Genomic DNA, 19,699 nt, shown 5'->3' on the forward strand with positions numbered 1-19,699 from the left:
TGGAAAACGTAAGAAGTTTTACACCTACGAGGCTAGAAATTTCAAAATATTATCTATTGCATCGCAAATGTTTAATAAAATTATCTAAGATTAAATATATTAAGTAATCGACTCATTTTAAGGACAGTCTGATAAAATTAGAGATAAAATTCGACTTGAAAACTGCCACGAACGCCAATGTTGTTTTGAATGGCAATCCAATTAGTGTTTATCTGCGAGAATAAAAATGTTTCTGTTTCTTCTGCTGCCGTTCTTTCTGGCAAGCAGTCACGGCCAAGAACTCTTAGCGTTCAAAAACGAGACTCATATAATATGTGTGACCGATAACAGAAGAGATCCTCTTTACGTGGAACCCTTGGAAGTCCAAGGAACGAAGAGAAACAATTTAATCGAATCTGAAGAGTTATGGAAGAACTCGAAGGACTGGGTTTTGAAAAATTCGACTGAAACTTTGCATGCGACGGTTGTTGACAAGCGCTGGCAAGGTAACAGTGTCTCTATTGGTGGAAATATAAAGAAAATTGTTTCTTTTTGCAGATTTCAGTGTTGTGAAAGAAGATAATTTGAGTTTTCCCTTCAAAACTTCGTTTTCTTTTTGGGTGTACCAGCCAGAAAAAATTGAAATTTTCATGAAGTATAAAGAGGACAAACGAGATTATCATACTGATGAAACAGTAAGCGAATGGAGTCAGTTTACGATTTACACAAGTCAAAACACCACCAGTTTTTTAAAAAACAATGTAGAATATAGAAGTTTTCGTATAAATCCTTGGGAATTAAGATTAAAGGCAAATTTGAACTTTTGGAAAGTGGAAGATTGTGAGTCTGGGCCACGAGTCAAATGTTTTCTATTTGTAATATTCTAGATAAGATCCGAGTGTCGTATAATTCTTCAAAGACACCCACTAAAATTTCGATTTTATCGCCTTGTTTGGATCTGTATGTGTATCTTTGTGAATATTGTTTTTTGGAAGTGGAGGCTAATGGTCTGAAAAAAACTTTAAATGGAATCAATACCACTCAGAATAATCTGCACACACCGCAAAAAATCCAACTAGAGAATGTACAGAGTTTATCTCTACAAAAATATACACTCAATGGTAAATATGAAGGATATTGGGCAATTGATATAAGAGACTGCACTCCAATTAGATCAGATCATGGTAAGTAGTTCCGTTTTCCACATGTTTTGTGCATGTATAGTATATCCAGTGAGAGATTGGGAGATTTTGACAGTTGACATATAGGTTGGCAAAAAATGATGCTACAAAATACACTAAAAACACTAAATTAAGTGTAAGTAAGTGGGCTTATTTCGTTATTTTAAATTTCGCGCGTAAATTTAGTGACTTTTCTGTCATTCAATCTCTCACTGTACGAACTATAACAAGTGACATGAGAGATTATGCTTTAATTCATTCTAAACAAAATACTATACAGTCGGCTTAGGTCGCAAGTGTCACTTTGACAGTAATTTTTTTATTGAAGGTTAGAATCTTGATGATTTAATTTTCGAAATTTCAAGATTTTGTATATCCGGTAAAAGATTGGGAGATCTTGACAGTTAACATAAAGATTGGCAGCAAATTATGCTGCAAAATAAAGAACACTAAATTCCTACTCACAGGTTGACAGAAAGTAAACTAATTTTGTTATTTTAAATTTCGCGCGTATGGTACACTTTTCATCGCGTAGATCTAGTGACTTTTCTGTCATATCATCATGATTGGCATCATGGCGCCTCCCCCCAGAATTTGACATTTGTCAAATTGCTGTGCATCGAAATTACGCAATTAATTAGTGCGAGTCCTTAAACATGTTCCAAGTGAAGAAATTTATCCTCAACTGCGATTGCTGTTTAAAAACGGTAACAAACAACATTAATTGCGACACATTACAATGACAAAACTTACACGATCGTCTTTTATACACCAAAACAACATTTGCAACAGGATCGAATTACACGATGGAAATTTTAAAATTGGTGACCTTGGGTGAACATTTGCAACCGAAACCAACTATAAATAGCTTTTCCGTTCCTTACGCGTTGCTATAGCAACTAGTGTCAGTGAGAAAATAAGCGAATTTCCGGCGTGTCAAAAAAGTTGGCTGTGTGGCAGTCGCCTAGCAACTCCATAGCAACAAGGCAAATGCACACATCATTCATCATCCAGTGATTGTAATTAATTTTGCTAATGTTTTTCATCATTTCAGTTATATACGAACATAATATTTCAAACTTAACTGAAGCAAAAAATTTTACATGCAAAAGTCTAAAAGGAACTAAGAAAACTCAAATTCAAGATATTGATTATTGTAAACAAACTGGAGTGCTTGGAGAAAAATGCAACATATTTTGTTACGAGCTGTTTGGTAAAGACAAACGGAATTGTGCAGGTTTCAAAATTAGTTATGAAAATTATAAATGGTTTGATCTTCCGGAAAAATGGAAAAAAAGTGAGTGTTTTATCGACAACTAAATTAATGTTTATTTACCTGTTTGCAGCCGTAGAAAACCATCAAAATATTCAGAATTACTGTTCTAAACAAAGTAAGTCAATACGGATATTTTAAGATTGTACAGAATGCAGAAAATAATTTACTAATATAATAGAATTTTTTTTATTTTAGGTACTTTAAGCAGCAGTGGTACTGATAGAAACGGTACTACTACTTTTTTTTCAGCCACCGGTACTGCTATTGGAGGATTCCTTTCTATTATTACAATAATAATAGTAATGTCGGTAATCAGTAATAACGAGAAAAATAAATGGTTACAAAGAAACCTAGCAATAAAACATTCAGTACTGATGGACATGGCCAAAATGGCTTTATCCCATTACACCAGAAGAAGTACATCTGGCCATAAAAGCAACGACAAAACGGAATTACTAGTGCAAGCAATACTGAATTTTAATGTAACAATTTTAGAAGAAGACCCAAACGATGTCATTGCAAATATTTGGGAAAACAGTCCAAAGCAAAATCGGGATTCACTACTTATTATTGACGTCAACGACTCAAACTTAGAAGCGATTAAAAAAGTTTTAACATACTTAGATGTGAATGAGGTAGAAGCCAATGTAGTTTTAGTGGGAAAAACCTTTGACGACATGAACCTAAGTTTCGAAAAATGGAAAATTTTGAAAAATTTTTCAAACATTCTTGATAACTTCGATAATTCAGATTGGTGTTCGTCGATGAAGAGGTTTAAAGTTTCGCTTAATGGACCAGACTCGTTCGATTTGGCGAAATTAGTAGATATTGAACGGTCTGTAGCTGAAGATATAACAGTAAAACTATTAGTTGAAATGTCCCAAGAAGATCAGTTTTTAATTGGCAGATCAATAGAGTTGCCGCCAACATACATTTCAAGAAACTTTTTACAAGATGGAAACTCAATCAAAGAAGAAGAAATGTGTGGTCAATACAATTACAATCAAAATGTAATAACTGTCATTTGTGGTTCTTCAGGAATGGGTAAAACAACGGTAATGCACAAACTAAGAACGAAATCTTCATGGGCGGTTTATGTTTCTTTGAAGGAATTTTCTGCCTTGGCAGGAGACCGAATGAACGTTGAAAGTACTTTGTTAAACGTTTTAAAACAGAATGAAGAGAATTTATTGTTGTCCAAAATCCAAACGATTTTGTTTCAAGAAGGAAACATCGAATTATTTCTTGACGATTTTGATAAACTTGAGGAGCAAGACCGCAAACTTATTGTGGATTATATTCCACAGATTTTGCTAAAAAGTATCAAAATTTCTGTTTCGTCGACAAAAAGTGCAAGTACAGATTTGTGCCACACTTTCAAAGATCAAGTTAAATTATTTGAAATAGAAGAACTGAACCAAAGACAACAAGACGAGTATATAAATCAACGGTTTAAAGATAAAGAAGAACTGGTTTCGAAATTTAATCAAATTTTTAGTGTGGGCACTTCTCGAGAACTACTTGGAAAGCCGCTGTACTTGCAGACAATCTCAGATATTTTGCTTGAGAATGAAACTGATTTATTGACAAAAGTGCTGAAACTGTTTTTTGAAAAAATGGCGGATAATTACATGAAGAGCATTGGAATAAACGCTGCGCCGAAGACAAAAGATATTGTCTACAGGACGTATTTACAAAAGTACGAAATTGCAGCGTTAACGTCGTGTTTAGAACCCTCAGATTTGAAGAAATTAAATGTGGAATTAAACAAACCATCGCAGTTTTTCAATCAAATGAAAAAAACTGGAGATATATATGGTATTATAAAAGGAATAGAAAATGATAGAATGATATTTGAATATAATATATTCGCACAATATTTCGCATGTGTTTGGTTCAAAAACAATCGACAACAAATGAATGCGCTTGAATTGGAGACAACATATTCCGATTTACACGCTATTTTAAGTGTCTTGGATAAGGAAAATTGTGATAATGTTGATCGAAGTGACGAAGGATAAAACAACTGTTTAGAGGTACGTAAGTTTTTTTTTATATATGTGGGATGTAAAATTTTGTTGTTTTTTTAGGCACCTATCAAAGAAAAAAATGAAACCAATAAAACTTATAATGTTAGGATTGTTCATATAATTATACCTACATATTTATGTGCATAAAATCACAAATATAAGTGCAGATTAAGTGTAGAACCTGACGAACCTGAAGAACCCGAAAAACCTAAAGAGCCTAAGAATTCACTATGCACATATTCAAACGTTTCTAACTCAATTATTTGTTACCGTACGTAAATATGGATTCTGCGTGAAATTCTGCTCAAAATGAGCACCAATACTTCAAGATTGTTCTGCTAATAAGCGACAAATCGAACTTTATAACGTGTGATCCACAAAATTTTTATTTAGGGTAGGCTTTGACAAAACTTACGTAAGTCGAGAAAAAATTTGACAGTAGTTTGACATTTGTCATTAGTTTTCAATACATTATTGATTCTGGAGAGACACACGATACAATCTCTCTTATTTGCACCTCGTAATGTAACATATTTTCATCAAAAAATTGAGGTTATATCAAAAACAAAATTTCACTCCGACATGACTTCTATGTTTGTCTCTCTCTTTCATGGCCTACCCTAAACAAAAATTTTGTGGCTCACGTGATATATTTTGGAACTAAAAGTTTACCATCCACAACGCTTCTAATTCGGTTATTTGTTGACGTACTTGAAAAAGTCGCACAGTTTTAGATTCTGTTTGAAATTCTGCGTAAAATGAGCACTAATAAAACCCGAAAACAAAAAAAAAGCATTGGAATTCAAAATGACTTATTTAATGTCTTTCTGACGTGTGATTCACAAAATTTTTATTTAGGGCAGTACTTTGACATATGTTGGTCTCTTTCTTTCATGGCCTACCGTCAATAAAAGTTTTGTGGATCAAATGATATAAGTAGGTGATAAAAAGTGTCATTTTTAATTGATATATTATAATGTATTATGTCCGATATGTAATAAAAAGGTGATGATAACGTGATAATCTGTTATTTAACTGAAAACAATATAACAGATAGCAATTTTGAACCTAAAAATGGAAATCCCAGTCTTAAATAATAGATAAAATTTTTGCTTCAATGAAATTCCGATAAGATTAGATAAATTCGATGAAATTTCTTGACATCGTAATTATAATCGCCACGAATTAAAGAATGTCTAAATGTAAGTGAATAGCATTAAACTATTATTACAAGTAAACTAAATATATAAAAAAATTTAGATATAGAGATATGACTATTTTATTTCTATTAATTTCACTCACATTCATTGTGAATATTGAGTGCCAAGAAATACTAACTCTAAAAAACCAAACTCATGTTATTTGCGTAACCGATAACGTAATTGCCCCTGTTTACGTGGAGCCTCTTGAAGAACGAAAAAACGAAATACTAAATCCATTAATTCAATCCAACGAACTGTGGAACGACTGGAAATTGCAGAATTCTTTCGCAACTTTAAACGCTCCAGTGATAGATAAGAGATGGGAAGGTAAATTAAAAAATGTTACTAAGTATAATTATCTAACTAAAATATAATTTGTAAGATTTCAGTGTTGTGAACAAATCGTACCAACGATTTTCCGTGAAATCTACCCTGTCATTTTCAATTTTCCAGGCTGATACTCTTACTTTCAATTCTACCAGTGATGATATCAAAAATTTTTACAAGTATCAACAGACGAATGCCAGTGTTTGGACTCACTTCACTATATCCGTGCAAAATACCACCTTGAGAATGTTTAGGAATGGTCAACTGCTTACAGCTTTCGATTTGATTCCCTCACTGATCCAGACGGATACAGAAAATTATAGATATTGGAAAATTCACGATTGTAAGTAATTGGAAACCAAATTCGCATCTAAATCCGTTTTTTAGATCAATTAAGAGTTGCTGAAACTGTTTCAAAGACACCTACCAATGTAGTTATTCCAAAATCTGACAAATCATGTTTGGTGCTATATATATATCTTTGCAATCACTGTTTATTGGATATTTCTTTTGATAATGTGAAGAATAAAACTTTCAATGGAAGTATCAATGGAAAGCACTTGTATAAAGTCCAGAAAATCCAACTCGAGGAAGTGTCCCACATCTCTTTGAAAAGATACACAGCCAATGACAATGAGGATGGATATTGGGGAATTGATATGAGGCGGTGTGCTCCAATCAAATCACGCCATGGTAAATGTTTTTCGATTTTTTTACATATGCTAAAGCTCACTAAAACGTAAAGTTGGCAACAGTGTCGGGAGGAACAAATCCTTGAAAAGCTGTCAGAGAATTTCTTCCATTTAGTTATTTTTTAGTTACTTTCATTTTTTCAAGTTTGCAGAAAACAAAGTTGGCAGATCAGTCACTGCGACTTGATTTTTTTGGTTAGAATGGCATCGAGGGAAACACTTTGCCATAACTTTCAATTTCAATTTAATAAGTCATGTTTAAAAATGGTGGATGCGCTGATATAAGAATTGGTCATTCACAGTTGGCTTTGAGACAAAAACTCAAGTTGTAACTAACACCACTACAGTTTTGACGTATGAAAACTAAATATTTGACAGATTTGACAGTTTTCGAGAGTGAAGCCGACATTGGCATCAAATTTTTCTGTCAAAATTTACAAACGTCAAATTCTGGAGGAACAGTGATCTTAAAATTTCTTAAAAGGATTCTAACCTTAAATAAAGTGGCAACCTACAATGACTGTTCACACTTGCAAAATCCTAATTTAAATCCCTCTTTTGGAAGAAATCTATGATGTTAACCTCAAAAATTGGTACGATCAATTGTTTCCTCATTTTCTTCCTAAAGAATTAAAAACTTGACTTACCCCCAAAAATTTTCGAAAATTTTCAGTCGATTTAGGTTGCAAGTGTTCACTTTTCAACGGTAATTTCGTTATTTGAGGTCAGGACCTCTAAGAATTAACCTTGGAAGTTATAACATGACAAGGTTGGTAGCATTGTCTCCCCAGAATCTGACATTTGTCAATTCTGTCATAAAAATTGCGTAATTAATTAGTGCGAGCTTAAAAAGCCTCCACTCTGCAACATTTGCTAAAGAATGAATTACACGACAAAAATGTTAAAATTTGCGACCTTGGGCATTATATTTATTACATTAATTTTGATTTTTTTAAGGAATATTCGAGACGAAGACTCCAAACTCCAAAAATATTACCTGCAAGATTCTAGACAAGACAAATGTGGCAAACAATGATGAAAATATGTTTAATTGCAGTCAGGAAGAAAAGTTTGGCACAGAATGCGATCTTTCTTGCTTGGATCTTACAAACAAACATTTTTGTCAAGGGTACACCATAAGACTTAGCAATTCTACATGGTACAATATTTCGAATTCATTTTTTCGGGAAGAAACACATGACAGTCGTAAGTGGTTCAATTATAAAAATATTCATATTTTGTTTGTTTTATGTTGCAGACGTTGGTTTGTACATCTTCATTGTTGTTACAATTATTATTATTACAACAGTTTACTTGGTGTACAAACGAAAAGGTTAGTAAAATTAATAATTCTCAATTGTAATAATTTAAAGATAAATTGAAAGTTAAAGGAAAAAGAGAAGAATCGTCTGATGAAACTTATTCCTTGATACAACAACAAAGTAAAGAAGAGCAACTGGAAGAGATGGAAATAGAGGAAAAAGAAAACACGACTAAAGCATCAAAAAATAAAAAAGAATTTGATGTGGAAACATCAACCAAAAAAACTACTGATTCTACTCTACAGGTATTTATAACTCTAAGTATATAAGTTTAGGGTAAGAGCACCGAATATTGGATACTTTAAAAAAATATATAAAAACTTGATTATTATTTATATTGAATCTGAAATGTTAACTTTATGATCAATACGTTTAAATTACAAATAAATACTCGATTTTTATTTTATGGGCAAATATGTATTTTGTCATAAATTTTATGTCCTTAAAAAACGTTTTCTAATACTGGATATCCAATAATGAGTATCAAAGATCGGAATGTGGGATATGCAATAATAGGACCCAAAAATAAAAATAAAAATATTGTTTTCATTTATTTATTCAAAAGTCTAATTGTATTTTAATTAACAACTAATTGAATATTAGTCGTAGTAATTAATAAAAATCTAGTCAACGACGTCCGTCAATTCAAGGTGTTTATAAATGTTTCTAGCATCAAGGATGGCTCTGGAATTCCTGTCGTGCACTACTTTGCCGCTTTGTTGTCATAGTGAATACAACTATCTTGAAAATTATTTACAATGTCACTTATGTCAACGATGTTTCTGTTACGGTTTTGTGTCAAAATTTTTGATTTTCAGGTTTCAAACCACAATTAGAACAGTTTTTTTCTCAAAACTTACTTTGCTCTATGTTTGAGGTTAACTACAAATGTCAGTTGAAAAATCTAAACTCACATTACTAATGAGCGGCAAATTTCGTTGACATTTTATAGCCACCCTTGATGCTAGAAACATTTATAAACACCTTGTATAACATTCAATAACATGGTTACTTTGATGATTTTTACTATAAAACACACATTAAATTTGATTTATTTACGCTCAAATTTTATGTATTTAACTCGCACAAACAAAATATTCAAAGGTAGGGTGGTTTCCAATATTAGGCAACCATCCAATATTCAATACTCTTCCTTTATAAATGAAAAAGATACTAATAAAGGATTTTTTTAGGATAACAACAACAAAAAAGATGAACAAAAACACGAATTCAAATATCTGACGTGTGCAATTTACGCCTTAAAGTTAATATCAGACGAAGACATTTCAGACTTTGAAATAACAACAAACGTCAAGAGCATCGAAGACTTCAATGACATTCAAATTAAAGTTACTTTTAGCAATGGCAAACAACGAATTTTCCTGTTCCAATTTTTCCAAACGTTTCGAGACGAAAGTATCAGTCGAAACATCTTCACGAATCGGAAGCGTGGTAAAAACATATTTTACCTACCACACATTCTTGACCTGATTGAAAATTACAACGAATTTGACGAGAATCAAGAAACTACATTCATTTTATATTGCAATGGAAAAACAGACCTGGAAAATGATTCAAAGTTGACTTGTGCTAACACCTCTTTCAAAGCGAAGAAGTGGTCAGAAACGGGAGGCGTAAAGTCGGTTGTTAACACCAAAACGGACAAGGAAGATTCTGTGTTCCAATTCGAGTTGGAATCTTCCTTGATAGAGCAAGAATCGCTTAACACTTCTTTGAAGAATTTTTATTTATTTACCAACCAAGAAGATGATAAAACTGGCGAAGAGACGATTGCAAACAGTCTGAAGGCTCTATTGGGGGCAAGTGAAGTTTCGGACTCATTTACAAGTTTCATGGAGGAGTGGTGTAATGGAACCAACAGTTTGACAAAGCTTCAAGCATTGATGAAACTAACAGAAGTGATTTTCCTTCCCTTCATCAAAGACATTTCGGCTGAGAAAGCCACCAACAAAACTAACTTATTGAAACAGGCAATAATGAAATTTAACGTGACGATTGTTGAAGAAGATTCCAAAGACATTGTTGCAAATATTTGGACCGAAACTGCAACAAATAACAATGATGATGGTGATAAAAAGAATTCGATCATTTTGTGGCAGTGGGATGTTGTCCCACTCATCATTCAAATCAATGAATTTAACTATAAATTAATTGGTAGAGTTTTGCAGATGTTAGAAAGCCACGACGTGACTAACAAAATAATTTTACTTGGAAAGTACCGGGAAGAATTTAACACCATCTTAAAGAAATGCAAACTTTTCACAAACCTTTCAGACGTGTTAAAAAAGTACAAGAAAAAGAAGTGGTGCTCCCACATGATGACCACTTTTCAAGTGACTTTCCAAGGACGCGAACCCTTCAGTTTGCAGAGTTTGATGGACATCGATGAGAGTTTCGCTGAGTTTATAACACCGCGACATTTGATGGATATGTCGCAAAACCACATCCTAATTGGGGAAAAAACAAAATCCCCGAAACTCTACGTTCCACGGAAAGTTGTAAAAAACGGAAAAATTTACGAGGAAAAAGAAATTATGAATAAAATTAAGGAACCGGTGGTGGTCCTCAGTGCTCCTCCAGGAATGGGAAAATCGATTTTGCTGCAACGACTAAGCAAACTGTGCGCTAGAGACTCCTGGGGCGTCTATATTCGTTTAGTGGACTTCCAGCCTGCTCTAAATAAAAAGCTAGAGACTGAAGAGATGTTATCGGAATTTTTAACAGAGAAAAACGAAGATAAACTGGTGGGGAAAATTAAAACTGTTTTGGCGAAAACCGGAAAAATGAACGTGTTTCTTGATGGTTTCGACGAACTAGACGTTCAACATCACGAACAAATTATAACGTTAGTTAAAGAGTTGGCAGAGAAACGTGTGAAAATTTGGATATCGTCAAGAACAAACCTACAAGATTATCTGTGCGCTGCTTTTAAAGTCAAGGCGGTTGAAATCCAAAAACTGGAGAAAGACCAACAAGAAGAGTACATAAAAGAGAAATTTCCCAAACCCGAAGAGAACGAAAAGATTAAAAACATTTTAGACAACACATTCAAGCAAGAAACTCATCGGAAAATGCTCGAAAATCCTCTTCATCTCCACATATTTACCGAAATATTTTTGCACAACAAAAAGTACTTCGAGAAAGTTTCAAACGAGAGCGATTTTGTGCTCACAAAGATGTTTAAGCTATTTTTTGAAGAAATGGACGGCTATTTGTGTAAAAAATTCGGCGTTAATGAGCACCAACTGAACGTCTTGGAGTTGAATTTCGACAATTACTCGCAAATTTACGAAGTTTTGGCCCTGAAATCTTGTTTGGAGCCTCAGGATTTTGATAAGCTATCGATGGATATGAGAGAGGCGGAATTCTTCGTCAAACAGATCCAATCAAAAGGGGATCATTTCGGGATTATATACAGTGTGGATAAAGATAATAACAAACCGATTTTCACGCATGAAACGTACGCGGAGTATTTAGCGAGTGTTTGGATGAAAAAGAACACGGAAAAAATGAAAGAGTTTCCGTTTTTTTCGGTCAAGTACCTCAATCTGCGCCGACTTTTTGACATGATCATGTCAGAAAAAAATCCGGTCCATTTGGCCGTAATCACTGATAATCAAAAGGAGCTTGAGAAGCACCTAGACATCCAGTTTGAGGGCGAAAATCCGTCACAATCTGTTAAAACCAAGGAGGATAAAAACCGAACAAACTTAGAGGACAAAGACGATGGTGGTCGAACAGCTTTACACCTGGCGTGCTCTTATGGTAAACCATACCTCCCCCAAAATTCCGCCAAAGAACAAGACACTCTTCTGGAACAACGCGAAAGAGATTCGTACACCCAAGTAGTCGACGCGCTTTTCCAAAAGTGCCGAAACGTTGATGAAAAAGACGAAGTTTTCTCCCTCGACTGTATTGGATACGCGGCCAAAGCAAATTGCTTGTATCCTTTTGAGGCAATACTAAAGGCGCAACGGCGCAGTTTTGAATTATTGCAACCCGAAATTGATAAAATTTGCAACACTGATGAGGCTAACTTTTACACACTGTGTGCAAAACTGGGCTATGTCAACTTACTAAAAGAAACGACAAAGTTGAAACCGGAGGTTTTGGATCAGAAATTACTCTTGGCTACAATGGAGGGGTGCAAATCTGCGAGGTCAATACAAGTTAATATCGACTGTGCTGATTTCCTTCTAAAGCAGCAGTTGGTTCTTGATGCTAAAGACGTTTTAGAAGCGCTGAATACGTCGTGTATTGAGTTAAAAGATCTAATTAGGTTGTTTTTACAAAACGATATTAAGTTCGCTGATGGTAACAACTTGTTGCATCTAATAATACAACAGAAGAAGGTCAACAAGGCAGTGGTTAATTTTCTGCAAGAGGAAGAAAGTTACGTGAATGCTAAAAACGGCAATGGTTTAACAATCTTACATTTCGCGTCTCAAAAAGGCACAGTTAACGACGTGTTGAAGATTTTACGTCTTGGAGGTGACAACTCGCTTCTGGATAACGAAGGAAACAACGTTTTACATTGGGCGTGCAAGTCAAAAGAAGACAACCGGAAAATAATGTGGTTTTGGTTGCGCGAAAAACCCAAAGACACTCCTCAAAATGTAAACCAAGAAAGTCCAAGAACTGAAGAGGAAGTTGACGGAGCAGCTACAAAAAAACCCGAGAAAAACAAGCAAGAAAGGAAAAACGATCAGGACCAACAAAATTGCTACAAAGAACTTTCAAAAGTAAAGAAACCAGTTGTTGAGAAAATCGAGAGTCAACGTCAAGAGATTGATATTAACGGCGTGAATCGGCACAACCAAACCGCTTTGTATTTTGCGTGTCAAGAAGGTTCCGTTAAGAATGTTGAATATTTGGCCGAACGAAATGCAGATTTCAACTTAGTGGACTCGGATGGAAATACATTGCTGCATGCTGCTGCCAAATCGAACGAAGATAACACCGAGATAATAAAACTGATTTTGGACAAAGGTGTTGATATGCATGCGTTCAATATGAAACAGCAAACTGCGTTGGACGTTGCTCGTTCAGTTGGTAATTTCAAAATCAAAGAATTTTTAACAACTCGTGATGGGTTTTAGTTAGGAACAGTTAGTATTGAAACTCAACATTGTTTGTTTTAGTGAAGTTTTGAAAGAGATAAGTTAGATACCTGTAGTGGATACATGTCAATTTTAGTTAATAGATGGCGCTACAACGAAATGTCAAGTTTACTAATCGCAAAATTATAATAAAATATCTGCAAATCTGCACTCACAATATGTAACAAAATAGTAATTTGTGTACCAAGGCAAAAAAGTGTTTCTTTTGTGGCCAAGTCTTTTTTTAAAGGCCGAGGCGGACAAAATGGCCGTGATTTGATGTTGTTGCAGCAGCACTGCTGTTCATTGATGTAATGATTCATGATGCAATTTAAAAAATTAACGATAGATGGCGCCACCCTAGCACGGACAAAAATGAAAGTGGCCAGAAAACGGCATTTGAGAACTGAAAATTCAGCTTTTAGTCAAGGTCAATTAAAAATAAATTTTTATCAATTTTGGGATTTGGTTTGTGCACTTAAGAAATAGACAAAGTTTGTAACCATAACATTAAAGAGGGCAAGTTTTCAGACCAAATCTCATTATTGTGAAAGAAAATTGTGTTCATTTCAAACGAAGATAAAGCCTTGTGTGTAATTCGTACATAAATAGACCTTGACGTGCCCTATTTAATAGAAAAAATAGTGTATTATACCCGACGAAAAAGTATTTAAAAATGGTCGTTTATAGTCTTGTATAAAAATACCTATTTATGTATTAATAAAAACAGCCGGTAAAATACAGTTAACTTTATTCTACTAGTACTAAAAAGTAAAATTAGGTGTCCTTTACAGGGAGAGCAACTAGACACAAGACTATATAAAGTCCACATTTTGATAACTCCCATAATTTTTCGAAAATTCACTGATACAACAGTAGAGAAACTTCAATTGCTTCTAGAAAAAAACACGAATTAATTCTTGTCAAATGGATATAAGACGCACCTCCGTCTCGACGAATTTTTTCCCTCCTCTCCGAATAATCCTAACAGCCGCACAAACGTCCGTTTCGAGCTCTGCCTTGTACTGTTCGAGAGCGTACGCTAAAGCCACAAATAAGCCGCTGGCGGTGCAGCCATCGCTAGAAATTCCCATCAGAAAAGATCCACAGAAGGACTTTCTTTGCTTACCCACACAAAACTAGAGACGGTTTCACCTCCAATTTGTTCACAGCGTCGACCATCTTGTTGAAATTTTCGATGGAATTAGGGACGAGTTTCTTGTCTTTCCAGTCGCTGAACTCGAAGATGAAGATGTTTTTGTTGTCGTGGAGGATCTGCAGCCAGTTTTAGTCCTTTTTTGGAGTTAATAGTCCAGGCAAAATAAACACGAACGCTGAATCCAAAGTTGCAAGAATTTTTAATTTTCGTCAAGAGGTAATTTTTGGGTTGCCGCCAGAGGGCCAAATTTTTGAAGGTTCGAAACAATTCGTGCTCGAAATCTCGGAAACTATTTCAGATATTGAGATGCGGTTTGCGCCATCGTTTTTCTCGCGATTTTTTACATAAGAAAAACTTCTTTGATTTTTCAAAAATCAAAATTTGCAGTTTTTCGCCAAAATTTATGGCTAAAACTATGCCAAATTTCTGATATCGATATCTCGCTTATTTTTTAAAGTAAACTTGAGTTATTATACATCAGTGTACGCAGAATTTTCCGCTGATTTCAAATCTGGGATTTAAATTCAGATCCGACAACAAATAACTGAGTTATGGCCGATCAAAGTTTTGGAAAGTTGATTTTCATTTTTCCTAATTTTTCGCAATTTTTAAAGGTAAATATCTTGGAAACTATTTGAGATATTGAGATGCGGTTTGCGCCATTCTTTTTCTCGGCTTATTTTACGTTAGAAAATGTTCTCAAAAGCCCAAAATTCGATAGTCGATTTTTCGCGAAAAAAAATTGCGACTCAAACGATGAAAATTTTTCCTTTTTTTTAATTTTTGGCCGTAACTCGCAAACTATTTGTCCTATAGATCTCAAATTTGGCCAGTAGATAGATTTTAAGCTCCTCTTTCGACTGATATATAATTCAATGCTATTAAACGTCACTTTCATTTTGAAAACATTGATTGAAAATCATCCTAAAATGATGTTTTCAAAACAGTTTTTGGCCAATACCTCGTTTATTTATTAAGCAAACTCAACAAATTTGGGTCTCATTTTACGCAGAATTTCACGCTGAATCCAAAAACATGAGAATTTTCAATTTTTGTCAACAAATGACCGAGTTATGGCCGTTTGAAATTTAGGGTTGTCGCCAGAGGGCCAAATTTTTAAAAGTTCAAAACAATTCGTGCTCGATATCTTGGAAACTATTACAGATATTGGAATGCGGTTTGCGGCATCGTTTTTCTCGCGATTTTTTACATAAGAAATAATTTTTAGATTTTCCAATAGTCGAAAGTTGCAAATTTTCGCAAAAATTCATGACTAAAACTATGCCAAACTTCTCATATCGATATCTCGCTTATTTTTTAGAGTAAACTTAAGTTATTATACATCAGTGAACGCAGAATTTTACGCAGATTCCAAATCTGGGATTTAAACTCAGATACGACAACAAATAACTGAGTTATGGCCGATCAAAGTTTCGGATAGTTGATTTTCATTTTTTCTCATTTTTCCCAATTTTCAAAGTTAAATATCTCGGAAACTATTAGAGATATTGAGATGCGGTTTGCGCCATCGTTTTTCTCGGCTCATTTTACGTTAGAAAAAGTGCTTAAAAGCCCAAAATTCGATAGTCGATTTTTTGCAAAAAAAAAATCCGACTCAAACGATAAAAAATTTTAATTTTTTTTATTTTTGTCCATAACTCGTAAACTGTTGGTCTGATCGATCTCTAATTTTGCCAGCAGATAGAACTCGAGCTCCTCTTTCGAGTGATATATAATACAAAGGTATTAAGCGTCGTTTTTACATTGAAAACAGTGATTGAAAATCACCCCAAAATGACCACTTCCAAACAGTTTTTGGTCAATGCCTTGTTTATTTCTTAGACAAACTCAACAAATTTCGACTCATTTTACGCAGAATGTCACGCTGAATCCAAATCTGGCATTTAAATTCAAATCCGACAACAAATAACTGAGTTATGGCTGTTTGAATTTTTGGGTTGTCGCCAGAGGGCCAAATTTTTGAAGATTCAAAACAATTCGTGCTCGATATCTCGAAAACTATTCCAGATATTGGAATGCGGTTTGCGGCATCGTTTTTCTCGCGATTTTTTACATAAGAAATAATTTTTAGATTTTCCAATAGTCGAAAGTTGCAAATTTTCGCAAAAATTCATGACTAAAACTATGGCCAAACTTCTGATATCGATATCTCGCTTATTTTAAGAGTAAACTTAAGTTATTATACATCAGTGAACGCAGAATTTTCCGCAGATTTCAAATCTGGGATTTAAATTCAGATCCGACAACAAATAACTGAGTTATGGCTGATCAAAGTTTCGGATAGTTGATTTTCATTTTTCCTAATTTTTCCTAATTTTTAAAGTTAAATATCTCGAAAACTGTTAGAGATATTGAGATGCGGTTTGCGCCATCGTTTTTCTCGGCTCATTTTACGTTAGAAAATGTTCTTAAAAGCCCAAAATTCGCTAGTCGATTTTTCGCGAAAAAAAAACCCGACTCAAACGATGAAAATTTTTCATTTTTTTTATTTTTGGCCATAGCTTGTAAACTATTTGTCCGATCGATCTCAAATTTGGCCAGTAGATAGATTTTGAGCTCCTCTTTCGACTGCTGTATAATTTACAACTATTAAACGTTGTTTTCACCCTAAAAGCAATGATTGAAAATCACCTCAAAATGACCTCTTCCAAACAGTTTTTGGCAAATGCCTCGTTTATTTATTAAGCAAACTTAACAAATCTGGGCTCATTTTACGCAGAATGTCACGCTGAATCCAAAGCCGCAAGAATTTTTAATTTTCGTCAACACATAACTGAGTTAGGGTCGTTTGAATTTTTGAGTTGTCGCCAGAGGGCCAAATTTTTGAAGGTTCGAAACAATTTGAGCTCAATATCTCGGAAACTATTTCAGATATTAAGATGCGGTTTGCGCCATCGTTTTTCTCGCGATTTTTTACATAAGAAACTGTTCTTAGATTTTTCAAAAGTCAAAATTTGCAGTTTTTCGCCAAAATTCATGGCTAAAACTATGCCAAACTTCTGATATCGATAACTCGCTTATTTGTTGCAGTAAACTTATGTTATTTACATCAGTGTACGCAAAAGTTTCCACAGATTCCAAATCTGGGATTAAAATTCACATTCGACAACAAGTAACTGAGTTATAGCCGATTAAAGTTGGAATCACCAGTGACAACATATTTGCAAATATTTGTCCTTATAAATTGGAACTGTTGAAATTTTGTTTGGAACCATTTTAGTGTCTATTTTGCCTGTACCATAATTAATTCCTACCTGTTTAGTCCTCGACTCGTATATTAAAAGTGAACACTTTCGAACAGTACAAAAGCTCGTTTTCGTAGTTTTAATCTGACTGAACTGGATGACTTCTTTGGCCCCATTAAAACAGACGTTCTCAAAGGGCATTTTCTAAACAATTTATTAATTTAGTCGAACCTACCTTAGTTTAATTTTACCTTATTTAAAAACGTGATGTATTCAATGCCTTCATGGGCCACCATGCACCAGAAGGCGGCAAAGTCTTGAGCGCTCGGCTCTTTAGACACCAAATATCTGTTCGGACCACCGTAACGAAGTACTAAAAAATACCCAAATCAAAGACGCTTTGGAAACAGTGGTACCAACCCGAGGCGACAAAACTGAGTGCGTCTCTTTTCTTTGACGCCTGAAGAATGGTGTCGTGATAACACAAAATTTCCAAGTAATCAAGTTGCTCTTTCAGCGTGCTTTTGTCAAAAGGACTCTGCTTCTCCTTGATGTACTCTTTGATGGTGAAATGAGCCAACGCGTAGTGCTCCTAAAATAAATTAATAAAAACACGTTTCGTCTCTTCATCTTCAAAGTTACCAAATCTTTGACTAAAGAAAGCCGTTGGTTTCTTAACGTTTTAGTCAAAGTGTAGAAATCCGCTTTACCTTTATCTTCAATCATCCGCAGAGCTAAATCACACAGAATGATAGCTCCAGTTCTGCCAACTCCGTAACTAAAATCACTATTATCTAATCTGCAAAAATACAAATAAAAATTTAAAAAAACAGACCCGGAGTGGATAAGAATTGGGCTTGAAACTTTATCGTGCTCTCGTAAGAATTTTAGCACAGGCAGGAAGTTGTTGGGGTAGCAACTCTCAAATTCGGAAATCCATTTCAGTTGGAACTGGAGGATCTCTTTGGTACAACCATTATAACAAACCTCCAGCTTTCGGAAGGTGTAAAAATCGTACATTGTTTCATTGAGAAGTTTAATTATTATTTTCCCGCACTCGAAGATCGCTCCTTCTGTTTGTGGCCAGTATTCGCAACACATTCTCTAACAAAAACTCTGAAGAAATTGGAGAAGTTTGGAGATTTTTTACCTCTTTGTTCTCGAAGGTGTTGGATGCCATTACGATTATTTCAACGTCTTGTTGCCAAATCATCCTCCAGAAGTTCTTTATGGTGCAAAATTTTGGGCCTTGAGCTGCTATGTAGGCTTTGGGGCTCTTGTACCCCTGAAATTAATTAAACAATTAAGTGGAGAAATTAGAATTAGAAGAGGTAATTACGTCGACGTAGTTGGCGTTGATGTAGTTTCCTTTTCCCACTCCTTGCAGTTTTTTTAGTACGACTCTGTTGCAATCGTCTGAAAAACAGAATTTTATTTCATTTTCTATGCGTCATTTTCCCTGAAGAGGTTTACCGATTTACAAACGATCAATTTTAGCTCTGGCGATAATCCGAAACTTTAATTGACCATAACTCAGTTATTTGTTGGCGTGCGTTAAAAATTCGCACGGATTTAGATTCAGCGTGAAATTCTGCGTAAAATGAGCCCAAACAACGCAAATTTCAGATCCTAGGACAAATAATAAATTTTATTTTTTGAGTGTTAGTCAGAAGTTAGCTCCTGTTCTGTCTCTAATTCAGACACGGTCGATATCTCGCTTATTTATTGCAGCAATATTAAAGTGTTGGTACTCATTTTACGCAGATTTTCACGTAGAGTCCAAAAACGTAAGATTCGTTGAGATCGGTCTACAAATAACTGAGTTATGGGCGATCAAAGTTTTGGATATTGGATTTTGAGTTGGAAAAATTTCAAGCTCGATGTCTCCGAAACTAAAAAAGATTTTGAGAAACGGTTTGCGCCATCGTTTTTCTCGGCTCATTCTACTCTAGAATAAGATTTCAAAAGTCGAAAATTCGATGGTCAATTTTTTGGACAAAAAAAATTTGCGACTCAATCGATAAAAAATTTTTAATTTTTCGTTTTTTGCTCGCCTCTCGTAAACTACTTGCCCGATGGATTTGAGATTTGGACAGTCGATAGATCTCGAGCTGCTTTTTTGATCGATATATAATTCAATAATATTAAACGCAGTTTTTGCCCCGGGACAGCAACTTGAAAATGACTCTAAAAACTCCCTCTAAA

At 34.5% G+C, this 19,699-nt stretch overlaps 3 protein-coding genes across 3 annotated transcripts; 2 read left to right on the forward strand and 1 right to left on the reverse strand.

Annotated features, from left to right (window-relative positions):
• The first annotated feature begins 149 nt into the window (after positions 1-149).
• Positions 150-5,480, forward strand: LOC148178002 (uncharacterized). Its single transcript, XM_088032914.1, has 7 exons — positions 150-485; positions 538-819; positions 867-1,163; positions 2,215-2,457; positions 2,507-2,551; positions 2,632-4,472; positions 4,527-5,480. The coding sequence occupies exons 1-6, from the start codon at positions 227-229 to the stop codon at positions 4,455-4,457; spliced, it is 2,952 nt and encodes a 983-aa protein (XP_087889040.1). The 5' UTR covers positions 150-226; the 3' UTR covers positions 4,458-4,472; positions 4,527-5,480.
• Positions 5,481-5,636: 156 nt separating this feature from the next.
• LOC148178003 (uncharacterized) lies at positions 5,637-13,129 on the forward strand. The gene is made up of 7 exons (XM_088032592.1): positions 5,637-5,995; positions 6,051-6,338; positions 6,383-6,688; positions 7,645-7,893; positions 7,946-8,020; positions 8,073-8,254; positions 9,203-13,129. The coding sequence occupies exons 1-7, from the start codon at positions 5,737-5,739 to the stop codon at positions 13,127-13,129; spliced, it is 5,286 nt and encodes a 1,761-aa protein (XP_087888718.1). The 5' UTR covers positions 5,637-5,736.
• A 734-nt stretch (positions 13,130-13,863) lies between these two features.
• Positions 13,864-19,305, reverse strand: LOC148178004 (receptor-type tyrosine-protein phosphatase epsilon-like). The gene is made up of 10 exons (XM_088032593.1): positions 18,834-19,305; positions 18,645-18,779; positions 18,330-18,598; positions 18,137-18,272; positions 17,915-18,086; positions 17,746-17,867; positions 17,564-17,698; positions 14,259-14,404; positions 14,074-14,209; positions 13,864-14,025 (listed from the first exon to the last, which is right to left on the reverse strand). Exons 2-10 carry the CDS (start codon positions 18,705-18,707, stop codon positions 13,945-13,947), a joined length of 1,260 nt encoding a protein of 419 aa, XP_087888719.1. The 5' UTR covers positions 18,708-18,779; positions 18,834-19,305; the 3' UTR covers positions 13,864-13,944.
• Positions 19,306-19,699: the final 394 nt, after the last annotated feature.

The sequence above is a fragment of the Gnatocerus cornutus genome, chromosome 3 (genome assembly GCF_029298725.1).
Source record: "Gnatocerus cornutus isolate USDA-ARS CGAHR chromosome 3, icGnaCorn1.1, whole genome shotgun sequence".
Taxonomy (NCBI): domain Eukaryota; kingdom Metazoa; phylum Arthropoda; class Insecta; order Coleoptera; family Tenebrionidae; genus Gnatocerus; species Gnatocerus cornutus.